The following is a 17679-nucleotide window of genomic DNA, read 5'->3' as shown; positions in this document are numbered from 1 at the left end:
TCTATCTAGCTAAACAATTCCCACAGACATTTAAGGTAGCAAAGACTCAGGCAGGTGGGGAAGAAAGCCAGGAAGAGGGGGCGATGCAAAGCAGAAGCAACAGGACCCACAGAACCTCTCTCTTTTAACCCACTGCTTTGTGCAGGGACATGGATGAGGGGGCCCCAGACCAGGTTTCAGACCAGAATTCTGGAGATAAGGAGGTATGCACAGAGACGAGATTAAGGTGGAAAAAAGACGAGGAAAAGCAAATATTGCCATGTATCTACTCCCTTCTGAAAAGACCACAGGTAGAGAGAAAATCTGAAAAGACCACAGGAAGAGAGAAAAGAAATGTGCCATGCCAGGCACCCAGAAAAAAAGCAGTGAGAGGATGAGCTGAGTCAAGGGGTGATGGTTCTCACTGCTCTTTCACATTCATTCAAAGGAGCCTCTGGATGGCTTGGTCAGGGGCCAGGCAGGTTGGTATCATCCCTGTTTTGTTGATCAGGACCCTAAGACATAAACAGCTTAGATGATTTGCCCAAAGTCACCTAATTTGTAACTGAGAAATCCAGGATTAAAACCCAAGCTCTCTCATTTCTATTACTGGTAGGTTTTCATTTTCATTTTTTCTTTTCTGCTATTTGGTAATTGGTGAGAATTTTATATGTTAAATTTTAAGTGAATTTTGTTAAAGAATTTATTTATTTGACAGAGAAAGAGAGAGGGTACACACGAGCAGGGGGGATGGGAGGAGGCAGAGGGAGAAGCAGGCTCCTCACTGAGCAGGGAGCACTAGTTGGGACTTGATCCCAGGACCCCAGGATCATGACCTGAGCTGAACGCCGATGCTTAACTGACCAAGCCACCCGGGTGCCCCCATTTTAAGTGAATTATCCTCATTTTATACCTGCAGTAGAATATACTCATAGTAATTCACATTATAAGAAATACAATCTGAAAATCAGATCAACGAAAACATTTCCTAAAACAGATAAAATTTATTTAAAAACAAAACAAGACGGATGCCTGGGTGGCTCAGTGGTTGAGCATCTGCCCTCGGCTCAGGGTGTGATCCCAGAGTTCTGGGATCGAGTCCCACATTGGGCTCCCTGTGAGGAGTCTGCTTCTCCCTCTGCCAATGTCTCTGCCTCTCTCTCTCTCTCTGTCTCTCATGAATAAATAAATAAGTCTTTTTTAAAATAAATAAATAAAAATAAATAAATAAAAACACAACAAGGGCTAGGCCTTTTGGGCAATCGAGTGAGTCCTTGGATAAGCCTCCATGCTCCATCAGTCAGAGATCCTGTCAGTGATGACCCAGTAAACATAGAAAACATTATCATTCGATTTAAATGGCCTGTGAAGTAGAAAACAACTCCTAGTTGCTTTGACTACTTTGGCACTTATTCTGGAAAACCATGGACTTTGATACCTAGAACTGAAGCAAAAGTGAATGAGGTTAAGTATTCGCTATGAGCTTTTTATTTTTCATTTAAAGACTAAGAGAAAGTTATCAGTCACATATCGAGGAATGCCCAAAACATGGTAGTAACCATTCAGCTCACAAAATCCTGATTGTGCTTTCTATAAGGAAGAGGTTCTGAGCAAATATGTAGATGAAAGAATATACATATAAGTGGATCTGGAGGGCTGGTACATATGAATATGCAAACTTCCAAGAACAGGACAAGAGGTTAGCCACAATGAGAAGAGCAATGAAATGACTGAACTAATAATTCCCAAATGAAACAAAACTGGGAACATTTGGCAGCAAGGGTATCCTCCCTATCTTTGAAGCACAGGTGTCCTGCACAGCTGCACAGAAGAGTTTATTGCTCCCTTCTCTCTGTTCCAACAGCAATTTGTTTATATCTCCATGAGAGAACTCTAATTCAATCCATGGCCATGCTTCCCTAAGACTAGCTCAGACCTGACCTAACTTAACTCCCCTACCCAATTCTGAATGGCCTTTTACCCGACACTTCTGCAGGATGAGGACTCGAGCACAAAACAAAATACAAAGAGCACACCACTTAGATTTAGCTGACTGACCATCAGGGGGAAACCCGGCAGGGCACAGATGGCACACACAAAAGAGGTGACTGAGACGTGTTTCAAGAACCGACAGTTTACAGGATATGGGCAGGTCAGAGGGTATCATAGGAAGAGTGGAGCAGTCAGGGCTTTCCACAGTTAGAAGCCTACAACCCCCCTCCCCCAATGCAGGGGTGAGGGAGGGAGGGCATGCTGGAACTGGCAAGGTCTGAGCTGTAAAAGAGGTCCACCCGTCAGAGGCTCTAGCCTTCAACGGCAGATGGAACCCTCCAGCACACTCCTGCTCCTGCACAAGCTCCTGCTCCTGCTCCTCTAAAGTCTCCCATGACCTGAACCAAACTAGAAACCAGAGGGCAAGAGAGCTTGGTCCATGGAGGTTCTAAACACAGCTGAGGAGCACGGAGGAGGGTGAAGAGTGGCTCTGGAAGGGCAAACAGAATATCCAGAGGCTGAGGTTGCCCACTGGGCTGTTCACTGAAGTATTACTCATAAAAGAGAAAAATGAGAAAGAACCTAAATATCCATCAAGGTAAAAAAAAATTATTTTACATACCTTAATGAGGTGAGAAAATGCTAATGCTAATGCTCAGTGAAAAATAAAGGCGTCTAAATTGCTGCCTTTGTGATATCATCTTTATATGAAAATATGCACAGAAAAAGAACAGAATATTAATAGCATTATTCACAGATAGTGAGATTATGGATTATTATAACTATATGGTAAAGCTGCCAAAATAGCTAAGGCAACTATAGACTACTATATCAATCAATTAAATGAGAATCTCTGTTACAAAAGAACAGTCCCTTGGAATGTTCACTGGTCTGACCACTCCTATAGAACTGGACAGGACATTTTAAAAGTGGCATCAGGGGCACCTGGGTGGCTCAGTTGGTCTGACTCTTGATTTTGGCTCAGATCACAATCTCAGGGTTGTGGGATCTAGCCCCACATGGGGTTCCTCACTCAGTCTGCTGGAGATTCTTTCTCTCTCTCTCTCCTGCCTGCCATTCCCCATCCCTCCCCCCATTCATCTCTCTCTCTCTCTCTCTCTCTAATAAATAAATAAATCTTTAAAATATTTTTCAAAAATAAAATAAGATAAAAATAAAAGTGGCATCAACCAATCAAACCTCTTCAGGGAAGACAAAGTGATACTTTGGAACCTGAAATCTAATGCATGGGAAGGACATGAGAATAAAATTGGGCACGTTTATCCATTATTTTCCATATTTCAAGTCATGCTGTCCCATTTCCCCCATATATAGAGAGGTCTGTCTTATAATCACTCAAATCACTTAAAAAATTGTGCCTTCTCCACCCCAATATATCATGTAATATAAGAACAAATTCTAAATCTTAAAACAAAATTTAAATATCTTGAAATAGCATTAATCTCCTGGCATATTCTGGATTTATTTTCTCTCTCTCATCCCTGCGTTGCTGGATGTTGTAAACCCATGCTGAATTTAACAAGTAGGCAATCCAGCACAGAATACAGATTCAGACCTTCCTCAATTTGTGATGGGGTAATGTCCTGATAAACCCATGATAAGTTGAAGATATCACATCAGAAATGCATTTAATAAACATAACCTACCGAACATCATAGCTTAGCCTAGCCTACCTTAAACGTGCTCAGAATCCTTACATTAACCAAAGTCATCTAACAACAGAAAGCCTATTTTATAACCAAGTGTTGAATGTGTCATGTAATTTATGGAATACTGTATTGAAAGTGAAAAACAGAACAGTTGTAAGTGTATGGGTTGTGAGCATGTGGCTGACGGGGAGACTACAGCTGCCCAGCATCATGAGAGATGCTGACATCACACCCATACTGCTAGCCCAGAAAAGATGTAAATTCAAAATCTGAAATAAAGTTCCTGCTGAATGAGCATCACTTTTGCACCATGATAAAATTGAAAAATCATAAGTTGAACTGTTCATGGTAAGTTAGGGGCCATCTGTATAAATAAAGTACTTTAGTGTTAGAATGTATGTGTGTACAAATATAAATATAACCGTCAATTTAGAGATTTTATGTGCCCTAACCAGTATATCGGTGACAGTGTTGAGAGCTCTCAAGGATTATAAATTTTCCAACCTCTCTGAGGTTGAACCTCCTATATCTCTCAGCCTTTTCATTTACCTCTGAATATTTTCTCTTCATCCTTATTATAACAGTAAATGTGGAAACTTTTTATTATTTTAATGGTAAATATTGCAGCTTCTCTAAAAGACAGGAAAGTGAGACTCAGTTCCCACGAAGAGAGATTGAACTGGTTTGCTAGCCCACAGCCACCAGGCCTCCCACACAGCAGGTATCCATAATGTTGTTTAATAAATAAAATGAATTACACTGGTGCAGTTTCACACTCACATTTACTTACCTTCCTGAGTGTGAAAGACACAGTCGTTAAAGACATACATCAAGACTGCTTTTGAGAGAGGTAACATCTGCTAAGTTACTTGAGTCACAAATGAAAGGAGCAAACCTGATGCTTCAAATACCATTATCACTGAGTAATTGTTTTTAAAATTAGAGAAAGTCTCCAATAAGCAGAACTGTGGTTTAAGATAAAGTAGTAAATTTTCAGCTGTACTCTAGAAATTGAGTAGTACTAATGACTATAGTAATTTATGCCAGAGCATGCTTTTAGTCTAGCATAATGGAAAAAGAAATTTATTCTATTTTATGACCTACTGTGAGTTAGTTCTGGGCATTCAATAATCCTCATAGAAATTAATGAGCTTTCTGAAATGTAATTTTTTTTAATCCTTCAAATACATAAATGTTAAAATAATACTCAATTTTCAGAGAAATGCGCACTGATGACAAACTTACTATTTCCTATAAAGACAAAGTATTTAGAGGATTTTCATAATTCTTTTACTTCAAACCCTCTAGATCTATGTCTTTTAAGCCAAGAGTATCTCCCATAAATTTGGAGTTTGGGTCATCAGCAACTTCTTTCCTCTTTTAGTGCTGTGATTAACTTTTATGAGGAGTGAAAAAATCCTCAACATTTGCATCTCAGATTTCTTTACATACTCTGTGAATCATGCCAGCAATAGGTAGTAAGACTCTGGCTTGTGGAAGAGATTGGAAATCAGGAACAACAAGTTTAGTTAACACTACAGGTATTGAGTCACTGGTTCTTGGCCGAATATCTCAAGTCAAGGGTTCCCAGGAAAAACAAGGGTGCCCCACTGACTTCCCAAAATGTATGAAGTCTTCATTCTTCGAAATTCCCCTTCTCTATCCTGGGGCAAACATTTCAAGGAGAATGCTTCTTTTCTGTTTTCATGTGTTTGTTTCTTTGTTGAGAGAGAGAGAGAGTGTGTGTGTGCCGCGCATGCTGGAAGCAGGAGAGGGAGAGTGGGGGGAAGGGGCAAAGGGAGAGAAAGAAAGAGAATTCCAAGTGGACGCCATGCTCAGCAGGTGCAGAGCCTGATGCAGGGCTCCATCTCACAACCTGAGATCATGACCTGAGCTGAAATCAAGAGTCAGACCCTTAACCAACCACTCAGGTGCCCCTTTCTCCTGGTTTTTGAAAGAATGACAGCTCTGAGAGCAATAGGTAACTATATCTGTATTGGCTACTTCCATTCTTTAGCTAACTAGCTACCATACACATGCACACCTTCAACTACTCATTTGGTGAGCGTTAGTTTTCTCATGGTTTGGTGAAAATATTGCCAGCTTTGGAGTTAGAGAGACCTGGGTTCAAATACTGCTCTGTCATTTACTAACACTATCAGATTCTGTTTTCTCAATTATAAATATGGGAGTTACCATACCTACTTAGAGCTATTATGAAGATAAAATGAGATACATCGAATATGAAAGCAGCTGTCACATAATAGGTACTCAATTCATTAGTGCCTTTTGTCTTATTTATTTTTGACAGAAGTTTTCTTGTGTTTACTGACAAGAGAGGTAGGAAAAAAAAAAAAAAGAGAGGTAGGGAATTCGGTGGCTGAAAAGAATTCTCCTTGCCCACTCCCCCAGGCCACACTCATCTTCCTCAAAAAACATGCCCCCTCTTTGGCCCTGCAATAAATAAACAAACAAATAAATGTAGAAAGCTCAAAATCAACTTGCTGTTTGTTGATCATTTACTGACTGACATTTAGACAAAAACTGGTACTCCCTTTTGCGTCTCATCAGCTAGCTTTGTAAATTTGTGGATTTGTAAGCAGGGTCTGATTACACATAGAAAAAAAAAATGACCAGGAAACCTGTCCTAAGTGAGGAAGTCAATGCATAAGTTCCTGAGGGGCTTCTCTGTAGGAAGAAAGCACAGGGTGATGAAGGACCCAATGCATCTTCAGCAGTTATCACCTAGATCTAGGGCTGGTTGTCCCCTTATGGGTATATTAAAAAAAAAAAAAAAAAAAAAAAGCTTTTAACAAAATAACAAGGAAGGGTACAACTAATTGCCAGCAATGTACCAGTTACTAGGATTTCCTGGTCAAAATAGTTGAAACTTCTCATAGGATGAAATTGGGACAATCACAAAATGCAAATTGGTAAAAGTCAAAACTTGAGCAAATGCCATTCAGTCGTAGTTTCCTTTTATCTTGAAAAAAAAAACCCCAAACCTAGTTTTACACTAGCTTGTTTAAGCATGTTTACTGACACACACAGGAATATAAATGCTCTTGTTTCAATCCAAACTGTGCTCCACTAAGGGACTTCTGATCAATAATTGAATCTCTTCCAGACAAAATTGTTTTGGGTAGCTAATACCAAAAGAGAATAATTTTGTAATCCCACCTTGAAGCAACTACCATGGTGTTGTTTTGCAGACAATAACAACCTCTCAGATTGTGGGAGCTCAACAGTGGAGAAGCAAGCCAACATTTGCAAGGTGGTAGAGCCAAGAATAGTTGGCACTGGGGGAGCCTCCACTGCACAAGCTTGGAAGGGGCCAGTTCTTAGGTTTGCACATGGCATTCATGATAAAGGAGGTACTGTATTTCAACACGAATGTCAACAGTTTGCTTCGACTGTCATATCTTTCTCAGACAAGACCAGGCATGTTCAGGGTGGTATGACCATAGACTGTCATATCTTTTCCAAATAGCAGATGCAAAAATAATCAAGCTGTGCTTTCACAGGATATTAACGAATCCATCAGTATTACCAAAACATTTAAATGACAAATTATAAATAAGGTACGTGATGTGTCATAGCAGCAGCATTACGTCAAGCCCCGTAAAGGGAGTTCTTGCATGAGTACAGTATGGATAGACCCTGTAGTTTCAAACAGACGTTTTGTTGTTATAAAATACAGCTGTGCAAGTTTAACACTTTTTTGCCCTCTGAAACTGAAAATATGCTATATGTTAATTAATTGACATTAAATAAAATTAAATTTAAAAACAATTTTTTTAAACACGAATTCAGTTATTTTTAGTGGGGTGGGGTTTTTTTTGGTGGGGGGCAGTAGGTAAAATACTAATTATAGAAGAAACTCTGAAAGTATTAGATATATCAGTAACCAGAGTATAGTGTATACACCGGCTAATTAGCTAATAACTCAATCTTGTGATCAATCTCATAGTTGTTGGCTTATGAAATGGGGGGAAGATTTCCAGGGGAATAGTCACCAGGAAGTTAGATGAATCACCTGGGCTCCCGTCAAAGGTAGGTCTAGGCCAGGAACAGGGAGGCACAGTCTATAATCCAAGAGAACCTAAAAAGAATAGCTGCCCAGAAATCAGAAAACCTGTTTTAGCACTACTTCCTTCAACTGCATTTCGTTCTTTGAACTTCAATCTCCTCATCTATAAAATGAGGGCATGGTCTTTCTGCACAGAGTCATTATGAGTCTCAAGTGGGATAAAATGTCAGTAATGGTTTAGAATCCTTGGAGTGTAAAGCCAACATCGGGTAAAATGTGTATTCAACGTAGGGGACTCCTCAATAATGAATCAGGAAGTAAAACCAAAGGATTTAAGCAGCAGGACTTCTTAGAGACCTAGTGTTAGAACTGCTCCCAGCAACTCTGCTTGAAGAATTCTGATATTTCCATTTAGCCTGGGCAGCAACTCTAAATTCTAAGGGCAACCTGTCGTGCCGTCTGCTGCCTGTGCCAAGACTTTAGGAGAGGAAGGAGGGTATACAAACCAGGCCCACGGTTTGATTATGCTGTTTCCTGACAAAGTTTGGGCAGATGCCCCAAACACAGGATCTAAACACATTACTTTTGCATTACATACACTTAAGAATTTCTGCTTTAGGGACACCTGGGTGGCTCAGTGGTTGAGAGTCTGCCTTTAGCCCAGGGCATATTCCCAGGGTCCTGGGATCGAATCCCACATCAGGCTCCCTGCAGGGAGCCTGCTTCTCCCTCTGCCTGTGTCTCTGCCCCTCTCTGTGTCTCTCATGAATAAATAAATAAAATCTTAAAAAAAAAAAAAGAATTTCTGCTTAAAATTTTTTTCTTCCAAAATTTTAATGTATTTACATTTCTATGAATTTACATATTTTTCTCTCCACTACTTAACACAAAAATTGTCTAATGCCAAAAATTAACTTGATTTCCTATATATTTTATAATTTCTCATTGTGAAACTGAAGGCTTAAATATGCTCATTGTAGGAATATAAAGAAAGCAGCATTAACTACAGTGATTTCAGTTTGCAGTGATTAACCACGGGACTCAAGACTACCAGCCCCTGACCTTATGGGCTCTGTGACAATGGCTAAATTACCATTTCCCACTGTGCCTCATTTTTCCTCAAAATGGGGATAATAATCGTCCCTACCTCCCAGGGATGTTATGAATTCATTGCAGTGAGTTAATATTTGTAAAGCACTTAGAACAGTGTCTGATACTTATCAAGTATGTTAAATAAACTGCAACTTTCCATCAAATCTTAACAGAAGACAATGTTTTCACCTGGTCTGAAGTTGTTATTCTAAACCAAATGCTTCCTCTCATCCCTTCTGACCTTATTCATCTCTTGACCCCAATCACAAGATAAAGAACCATCCAACTAGAGAATCCAAAGAACTATTAGAAGTTTATGCTACTCCCTATTAACTAATTTGGAAAAAAAAAATAGAAGGTATATTACATGTGGTGTACCAGTTGGACAAATCTCTTCTACAAGCTGTTGATATTAACTTCAGGATGCCATAACCGTAATTTCTAATAGACGAGACTCAGGATGGCTGGTTTGAAATGGCACATAACAATAATAAATACAGACATCAGCCAACTTTCTTCACCACAGAATAACTTGCCAAGCTTAAGAGCAACTTACTTTTACTTGTTCAGTTGCCATCATGGGAAGGTAAAAAACAAAAGGCACTTGTTTATTCTGTGCTCATTTTTCTGGGTTAGCTACAGGTTCAGCCTACACTCATCTTCTCTATAACTTGTTGATGAGAGAAACTAGGGACACCACAATGGACTCTGGATTCTCTGAGTCACTTGTGTGTCCTTGGGTCTCCTGGCACTTTGTCAAAATGCTCCCTTATTATGAAGGGTCTCTGTCCTTGCTTCCTTTCCATTGATCAGGGCCATCCACGAGATGTTCAGTGCTGTAAAGACAGCACTAAACAAGTGCTCATCTCTAGAATGAAGACTTCTCATAAATCTGAATCCTTAGAGGTATTTTTATGAGGCATTTGAGTCAGCCCAATGCAACTGTATTTTAAGGGAGCTACAAATGAGCTAATAAAACTCAATTGACTGGCTTTTTCTTACCAAACCCCACAAGTATCAGACATTTATACACAGTTTATCTTAAAAACTTGCTTTGGGACAAGATTTTGAATTCATATTTCAATTCTATCTTGGGTAAAAGCTGAGAATTCATTTTTCTGCAGTTGAATGTATGGAAAGACACCTGTGAGATGTGCCAGGCAATTTATTTATTTTTTATTTTTTTAAATATTTTATTTATTTATTCATAGAGACACACAGAGAGAGAGAGAGAGAGGCAGAGACACAGGCAGAGAGAGAAGCAGGCTCCATGCAGGGAGCCCGATGTGGGACTCCATCCAGGGTCTCCAGGATCACGCCCTGGGCTGCAGGCAGCGCTAAACCGCTGCGCCACCAGGGTTGCCCCTGTGCCAGACAATTTAGTATGAAAATAAAGATAAGTTGTTTTTAAGGAAGATCACCTTGCTTTGAGAAGATAGGCAATGCTGGACTCTTTGAAAGAGACTTCAGAATCTTTTCACAAAGATTGAGTAGACACAAGTAAGCTCTCTGGATTTGTAAACCTATTTAAAGAATGTTAAGAACCACTTATTTTCAGCCTATAATTTTAGAATGTCAACATGTTTACTTAAAATTTCAGCCAAGGTTTTGAAATGAGTATGTCACATTCCAAGCCCAATCTTTCTTCCTAGGTGTCAAAATATGACAGAAGAGCTGAAATAATATGGTCTTGGGCTCTAGATATTTTAAGAAACTGCAGAAAATTATTTAGGCATAATCCCAAATACATGATTCTCTTTGATTTAAGTGTCACTGCACAGATAAAAGTTTCCGTGAGCACTGGATATAGTTTAAGATGATTATAACCTCAAGAAGGTTTGGAGCCTTTGATGGTCTTTATATCAGAGAAGAAAATTTCTCATTAATTATTCATTATGGTAAAACTTCTTCATCAGAGAAAAAAAATTCTGCTTCTTCAAGATAATCCTTCTACTGACCTCAGTACATTTGATTAAATCTTCTATTTCTACACTTCATGCATCATATGCAACTTTATTCATTTTTACCTGTTTGCTCCACGCTCCACTAATGTGCAAGTTTCTTAGGAGCAGGGATCATCTCTGATTTCACTGTTTTATTTCCCAGTGCCTAACACAGAATAAATGCTCTGTGTTTTTAGTATATGTGCTGCTGAAGTGAGCACAAGTGCTCTGTGTTTGTTGATCACAAGAAACTTCTCTAAAACTTGATTGATAAACATTTCAGTAAAATGATACAGAAAGGAATTTGTGCCATACGATAATCTATCATTAATCCTATATATAGGATTCCTATAGAATCCAAATGATTCTATAGGTCAGATTGCATTCCGTTTCATGAACAAGATCTCTAAAATCTTCTGTACAGTAAATACAACATGAAATGGACACTAAGCAATTATTTTATAAAATATTCAAGGTAAATAGAAATACATACACTTCAAGATTTAAATGGTCTTACCAGAAACAATTTTTCTAAGTGAATAAATCACTTTTTTTCCTGCATGGACATTCCTGAATCATAACCAACCCATTAAGTCAACTCTAAGACAGAGAAGTGTTCAATGGACATTTTGAAAGAACACTGGGAGTCAGAAAGTAAATTTCAATATCTAATATTTTTGCTGCATTGCTTTAATCATGGGTGAACAGTAAAGCAGTGATTTACTGTCTCTTACGAATAAGATTTATAATTAAAAGCTAAAGAAGAAAAAAGAAGGGGCACCTGGCTGGTGCAGTCAGTTGAGCATCTACTCTTGGTTTCAGTTTGGGTTTTGATCTCGAGGTCATGATCTTGGGGTTGTGAGATCGAGCCCTGCATTGGGCTCTGTGACCAGCGTGGAGTCTGCCTGGAGCTCATTCTCTCTCTCTCTCTCTCTGCTCCTGCCCCCTGTGCTTTCATGCTCTCTCTAAAATGAATAAATAAATTTAAAAAAAAAAGAAGAAGATGAAGAAAAAAGAAGTGAACCTGAGCCCAGAAGTTCTAAAGGTCTCCAAGAGTGTGTATATCTCTTGTATCCAGACTAAGAAGATCATTACAGAAAATGTAGAAAGGGGGGGTGCATGGTGATACGGTGACAGAGAAACAGCAAAGGATCAGCCTCCACTGAACTCAGACTCCAAAGTCACTTCAGGAGAAACTTCTCTAACTCCAAGTATAAAGTTTACCTCTCCCTTCCCCAGTCATATGTATGAAGACTTTTAAGTCACCGAATGCATAAAGGGCCACTCTTTTATAGACTAACAGGCATATCCAGATTCTCACAGGTACTTCAGGTCTTCACAGACCTGGTTACAACTTCCGGGCCCCTGAAGTTGTTTGACTCCACTTACGATGTGAAAGCATATCTATTAAAGCTGCCACCATTGCCATCAGACAAGAACCACAGCTATCACGGCTCCTGTCACTCCTGCTTCCACCACCTTTCATCTACCCAGCACCTGCTTTGGGTGAGGCTCTGCACCAGGTGTTTTACAAATGTGATATCTAATCCTCCTAGAGCCCCAAGAGGGAAGTGCTGGCATCTCCATCTACAGGGGAGGAAGCTGAGGCTTAAGGACACTTGGAGCCAAATGGCAGAGGCAGATTTGAAACTGAGCTTGTCCAACACCACCGTCTATGCCTTTTTCCCTGCAGCCTGACCTTGGAGACCCTATTTATTGGGCATCTGCTGTCTCCCAGGCACAACGCTAGTTGTTTTAAATATATATTTAAACGTCTCAAAAACAAGGCTTAGAGGTGGGTTGCAGATCATTAAACTGAAGTAACTTCAGTTAGGAGCACACAGCTAGTAAATGACAGAGCTCAGATTTAAATTCCTCATTTATCAGTACTGATATAAAAGCTAAATTTTCAAACTCTTTCCTTTGGCATAAGCTTAATAAGAAAGATAACCCGGTGCTAATAGTTTAGATGTGACATTAGATTAAACCAAACCAAACTAGACTTATCTAGCTATGTCCCTTATGCTAGAAAATAATTCAACCTGTTGAACGTCCTAAACACTAAACCAACCATAAAAGACTGAAGACTAGAATCAATGTTAAGTCATGAAGACTAACACTCTACAGATCCAGCATGCTTTCAAATAACATTTTAAATAACTGTTCTTTTTCTAAAGCAATAAAGCAGCAGTTTATCCTCACAATATTCTAGTGAAATAAACAGGGAGTAAGTTGTTTTCTGTTCAGAGAAGGAAAGGTCCATTGAAGTATAGAAATACAGGACTGTGTACAGTCCAGAAACTTGAGCCTACAAACCCAGACCTGAAGGTAGGTCTCTGTCTACCCAGTGAGGATGCTCTGCCCTCCGGCACTGGCTACATTTTTTCCTCCAAAGAAAATGAGGTCTGCTGATTTTCAGGGGATTATGAGGCTCCCCACCACTTGAGTTTGGCTCTCTGGCAGAGAGCATTAATGCTCGCTCTCTAGGTTTGGGGTTCAGTTTAGTTTGAGCGTAATAACTTTCACTTCACTGCACTGACTTTTAGCTAAGAGCTAAATAAGGAAATGTAGAAAAGAAAGCACCATTTCCATCACGTAGCAGAAAATAAACACACGAAATTATTACTGAAAAGGAGGTGTAAGCAAGATACCAGTGAGGAAAAAGGGAAACAATCTCCCATTTACTAGCGCTGACAATGTGCCCATCGCTATTCGAGCACTCAAAAAGCATTAACTTGTTTATTTTTATAATGACTCTTATTATGCCCCTTTTATGGATGAGAAAACCGAGACACAAAAAGGTTAATAACTTGCCCAGGATGACACAGCTGTCACAGTAATTCAACGAACAGGGATTTAAACCCAGATAGAGAATCCATGCTCCCGAGCAAACTATTTAAAAAATGGAGTATCATTCAAAACGTCATAAACGAGTGCCACGAATGCTCGCCTAAGAAAAGTCGGGCCACAGCTCACCATGCCCAATCCATGTCCTCTCCACTGGGCTCCCTGATGGCAAGAGAATAACGGACAAGACAGGAGATGGGCTGCTGAGGAGGGAACAGCCCTATTTCCATTAAAAAAAAAAAATAACATTAATAACATGTTTACCAAGACGAAGCTGAAAAAAAACCACAAGGGTGAATTTTAGGAAGAGAGGCAGCTGTGTTCAATTTTACATAAAGAGAATGACCATCATTGATTTTTAGAACATCTACACTAAAAGTTGCAAATATTTGCAGAATACAGAAATCTGACCTCAATAAACTTTAAACCATCATTGGCGGGATGCCTGAGTGGCTCAGCGGTTGAGCATCTGCCTTTGGCTCAGGACGGGATCCTGGGATCTGGGATCAAGTCCCACATCAGGCTTCCTGCGAGGAGCCTGCTTCTCCCTCTGCCTGTGTCTCTGCCCCTCTCTCTCCATGTCTCCCATGAATATATAAATAAAATCTTTAAAAATAAATAAACCATCATTGGAGTAGTAAGCTCTTCAAGGAAGAGAAGCATTTCCCCCCCTTCCAACCCTATTTTTTTTTCTGTTTCTTCCATTAGATCTTTGCATTTACCATGATGATGATGATTTCATACTTACTAAGTTCCTACTTTGTGCCCAAAAGTCTGATACAAGTTTTACATTTAAAACATAAACAATAAAAAAAAAACATAATCATTTGAGACTCTCAACAGCTCTACAGAGTCAGTGTCACTGTTTTTCCCATTTTTGAAATGAAGAAACGGAGACCCAGAAAGGTAGAGTAACTTGCCCAAGGTCACACAGCCAGGATAGAAATTCATTTTTGCTTGCTCTAAAAGCCCATAATATTAATCATGTACGGCCAGCAAAAACATGTGGCCACTGACTGTCCGCTCCTCACACAGACACAAAGGCCACAGGGAGTGCTGTGCATTTTGCCTAGCTCCACCAGCCCAAGTCCTGGACAGAGGTGATTGGACATGGTCAGTCGGCTCCAGAGAGCCACACTGGTCAAGATGGACCAGACACCTAAGTGTGCTGTAGCCACACTCTTTAGACTAGAAACAGGTACACTCACTCAGAAGTAAACAAAATATTTAGGAAGATGATCTAACTGGGAAAACATCCCAAAGGCAGACCTGTATGTTTAGTTTTCAGAACATGTGTTAGTACAAAGTTCATCACAATTCCGAAGGAAAGAATAGAGTGCTTCAAGACTGAGCAACAAGACACTGGAGGAGAGAAGCAAAAGCTCCTGTTTTTAGTCTAAAATGTCCTTGGATTTGGATATACCGCCTATAACTGTGTATGATTACATTTTGATAGACAGGAAATGATGGGGGTAAGTCGGATTAAAAAAAACATCAAAGAAGGGTTTAAATTATTTATGGAGGTAATAGGAAAAATACTTCAATGATGGGTACATCATTATTAAGTAACATTTTTTAAAAGACATTTCAGTTGGGGGCACCTGGGTGGCTCAGTTAAGCATCGGATTAGATTTTGGCTCAGGTCTTGATCTTGAGGTGGTGGGATGGAGCCCCATGAGGGCGGTTCCGCACTCAGTGGGGAATCTGCTTCTCTCTCTCTGCCCCTTCCCCCACTCACGCTCTCTGTGTCCCCCCTCTCTAAAATAAATGGATAAATCATGAAGAAGAAGGAGGAGGAGGAGGAGGAGGAGGAGGAAGAAGAAATTTCAATTGGTGACTAAGCACAGTAAGTCTTTCAATAGATAAAAGTATGTTCTATTACAACCAATTATTACCAGGGTTGATAAAAAAAAATATGAGAAAAAATAAAAAGCCTTCTTTCTTAGCACTCCTCTCCCATCCCCTCAAACATACTTGGACCATCCTGAACCACTTGTGCTTCTCAGGATGTACCATGCTCTCCCCAGTGTTGGTGATGCTCGTAGTGCAATCTCAACCGGGAAGTTGTTGACTCCTCTCCTTTTCTGATTAAACTACTTCAGCATTCCTCCTCCCGGAAGCTTCCCTGGATCCCCCTCCTCTGTGCTAACTTCTTTTTTTTTCTCTCTCTCTCTTTTTAAAGATTTTATTTATTTATTCATAAGAGATACAGAGAGAGGGGCAGAGACCTAGGCAGAGCTCCCTGCAGGGAGCCGGAGGTGGGACTCACCCCAGGACCCCCGCATCACAACCTGAGCCAGAGGCAGACCCTCAACCACTGAGCCCCCCAGGCGCCCCTGTGCTAACTTCTATCACAGGATTCATCCCACTGTGTACTTGTTGGTCTCCTCAAGAAAGTAAGAATTCTTTGATCTCGGGGACCATGCTCATTGTTCTTTAAAATCCCAGCACTTAGCGAAGGTGCCCAATAAAATTTTACTAAGCGAATGAAAACATATTGCAGAATTAAGACTCTCTTGGAAATAAAAGGGAAATCCATCTAAAATGCAGATTTTTTCACTATTTTATTCTGGCCCTCATAGTTCATAGGGTGTGGTTTAAAAATACACGCAGCAGGATTTACTGGATATTGCCAACTGCCCTTCATAAAAAATGTCCTATACCTCCAAACCACATAAATATATGGGTACTTCAAATTGATCAGTGTTCAATGGATGTATCCATTCAGGTAGTATAATTGAATAATACAAAGTTTCGATCAAAATTTAAGGAGCGCAGTGGCAATCGCATTTTGAACAACCAGGGGCTGCCCGGGGCTGCCCTGGTCTGACGCCCATTCCCGTCGGGGACAAGCCATTCACCGTTTGGTTTCAGGTTCTCCACCCGTAAGATGGGGGTAAGCAAGCCTGCCGCTCGCTGCTTCCTTCGGATCCCCTGAGGTCAGCGGAGGCCTGGGGGAGTGGAGGTCTTCACAGCAAAGGCACCGCCATCAAAACCATTGTACGGGGGCTCCCCGGGGGGCTCAGCGGTTGAGCGCCTGCCTTCCGCCCTGGGCGTGGTCCTGGAGGCCCGGGATCTAGTCCCAGGATCGAGTCCCGAATCGAATCCTGGGATTGGGTCCGGATCGAGTCCTGGGATCGAGTCCCGGATGGGTCCCGGGTTGAGTCCTGGGATCGAGTCTCGGATCGTGTCCCAGATCGAATCCTGGGATCGGATCCTGGGATCGGGTCCCGTATCGAATACTGGGATCAAGTCCTGGGATCGAGTCTCGAATCGAGTCCCGGATCGGGTCGGGGATCGAGTCCCACATGGTTCCCTGCATGGAGCCTGCTTCTCCCTCTGCCTGTGTCTCTCTCTCTCTCTCTCTCTCTGTGTCTCAAATAAATAAATAAATAAATAAATAAATAAATAAATAAATAAATAAATAAATAAAAATCTTTAAAAAGTATGACCCCAAGGTAGATGGCGTCCCTGCCATTCGTTCTGGCAAGAATCCCCGCTAGGCGTCCCGCTCCCTCGCGGCTGCAGGGTGTGGACGGGGGTCGGAGCACGAGCCACACAGGTGGGCGCACGTTCCCAGGTGCGGGGCCCGGGCCGACGCCGCCGACGCCGCCGAAGCCCCGCGGAACCTGAGGCCGCGCTGCGCCCCCTCTGGGCGCCGGGAGAGACGGGCCCTCGCCGCCAGGGCGCCCGGGGTCGGCGCGGCTGGGGGGGGGCGGGGGCCGCGGCTTACCTGGGCGCGCAGGGGGGCTCCGGCGGCGGGTGCGGGACGAACACCCCGCAGGCCGGCGGCGGAGGCCGCTGCTTCCTCCTGGAGCGCCAGATGCGGAAGGCGGTGGGCTTCTTGGGGGCCCTGGACGGCGCGGGCTCCGCGCGGTCGCCCCGAGCCGGCGGCAGCGGCATCTCCCCGCGCGCCTCCTCCCGCTCCTGCTCCTGCTCCCGCTCCTGCTCCCGCTCCTGCTCCCGCTCCCGCTCCTGCTCCGCCGCCGCCCGGCCGCCGCGAAGGAACATCCCGGGCGCCCGCTCGCCCGCCCCCCGGGCGCCGTCGGTCCCCGCCCCCTGGCCGCCGGGCGAGCAGCACGGCCCCGGGTCCGCACGCGGCCAGGTTGGCCCCGGGGCGAGCCAG

General features: G+C 42.0%; 1 protein-coding gene across 1 annotated transcript in view; it reads right to left on the bottom strand.

Moving 5' to 3' along the window:
- CRYBG1 (crystallin beta-gamma domain containing 1) overlaps positions 1-17457 on the bottom strand; it is a 200687-nt gene extending 183230 nt beyond the window's left edge. Inside the window, exon 1 of the mRNA XM_038555056.1 lies at positions 17287-17457. Coding sequence (XP_038410984.1) covers positions 17287-17456 — 170 coding nt within the window. The 5' untranslated portion in view covers position 17457. The remainder of the gene's footprint in view (positions 1-17286) is intronic.
- Between the last annotated feature and the right edge of the window lie 222 nt (positions 17458-17679).

This window comes from Canis lupus, chromosome 12 (genome assembly GCF_011100685.1).
Source record: "Canis lupus familiaris isolate Mischka breed German Shepherd chromosome 12, alternate assembly UU_Cfam_GSD_1.0, whole genome shotgun sequence".
Classification (NCBI taxonomy): Eukaryota; Metazoa; Chordata; class Mammalia; order Carnivora; family Canidae; genus Canis; species Canis lupus.
Note: the sequence above shows the minus strand (reverse complement) of the source record. Positions and strands in the feature narration are given on the sequence as shown.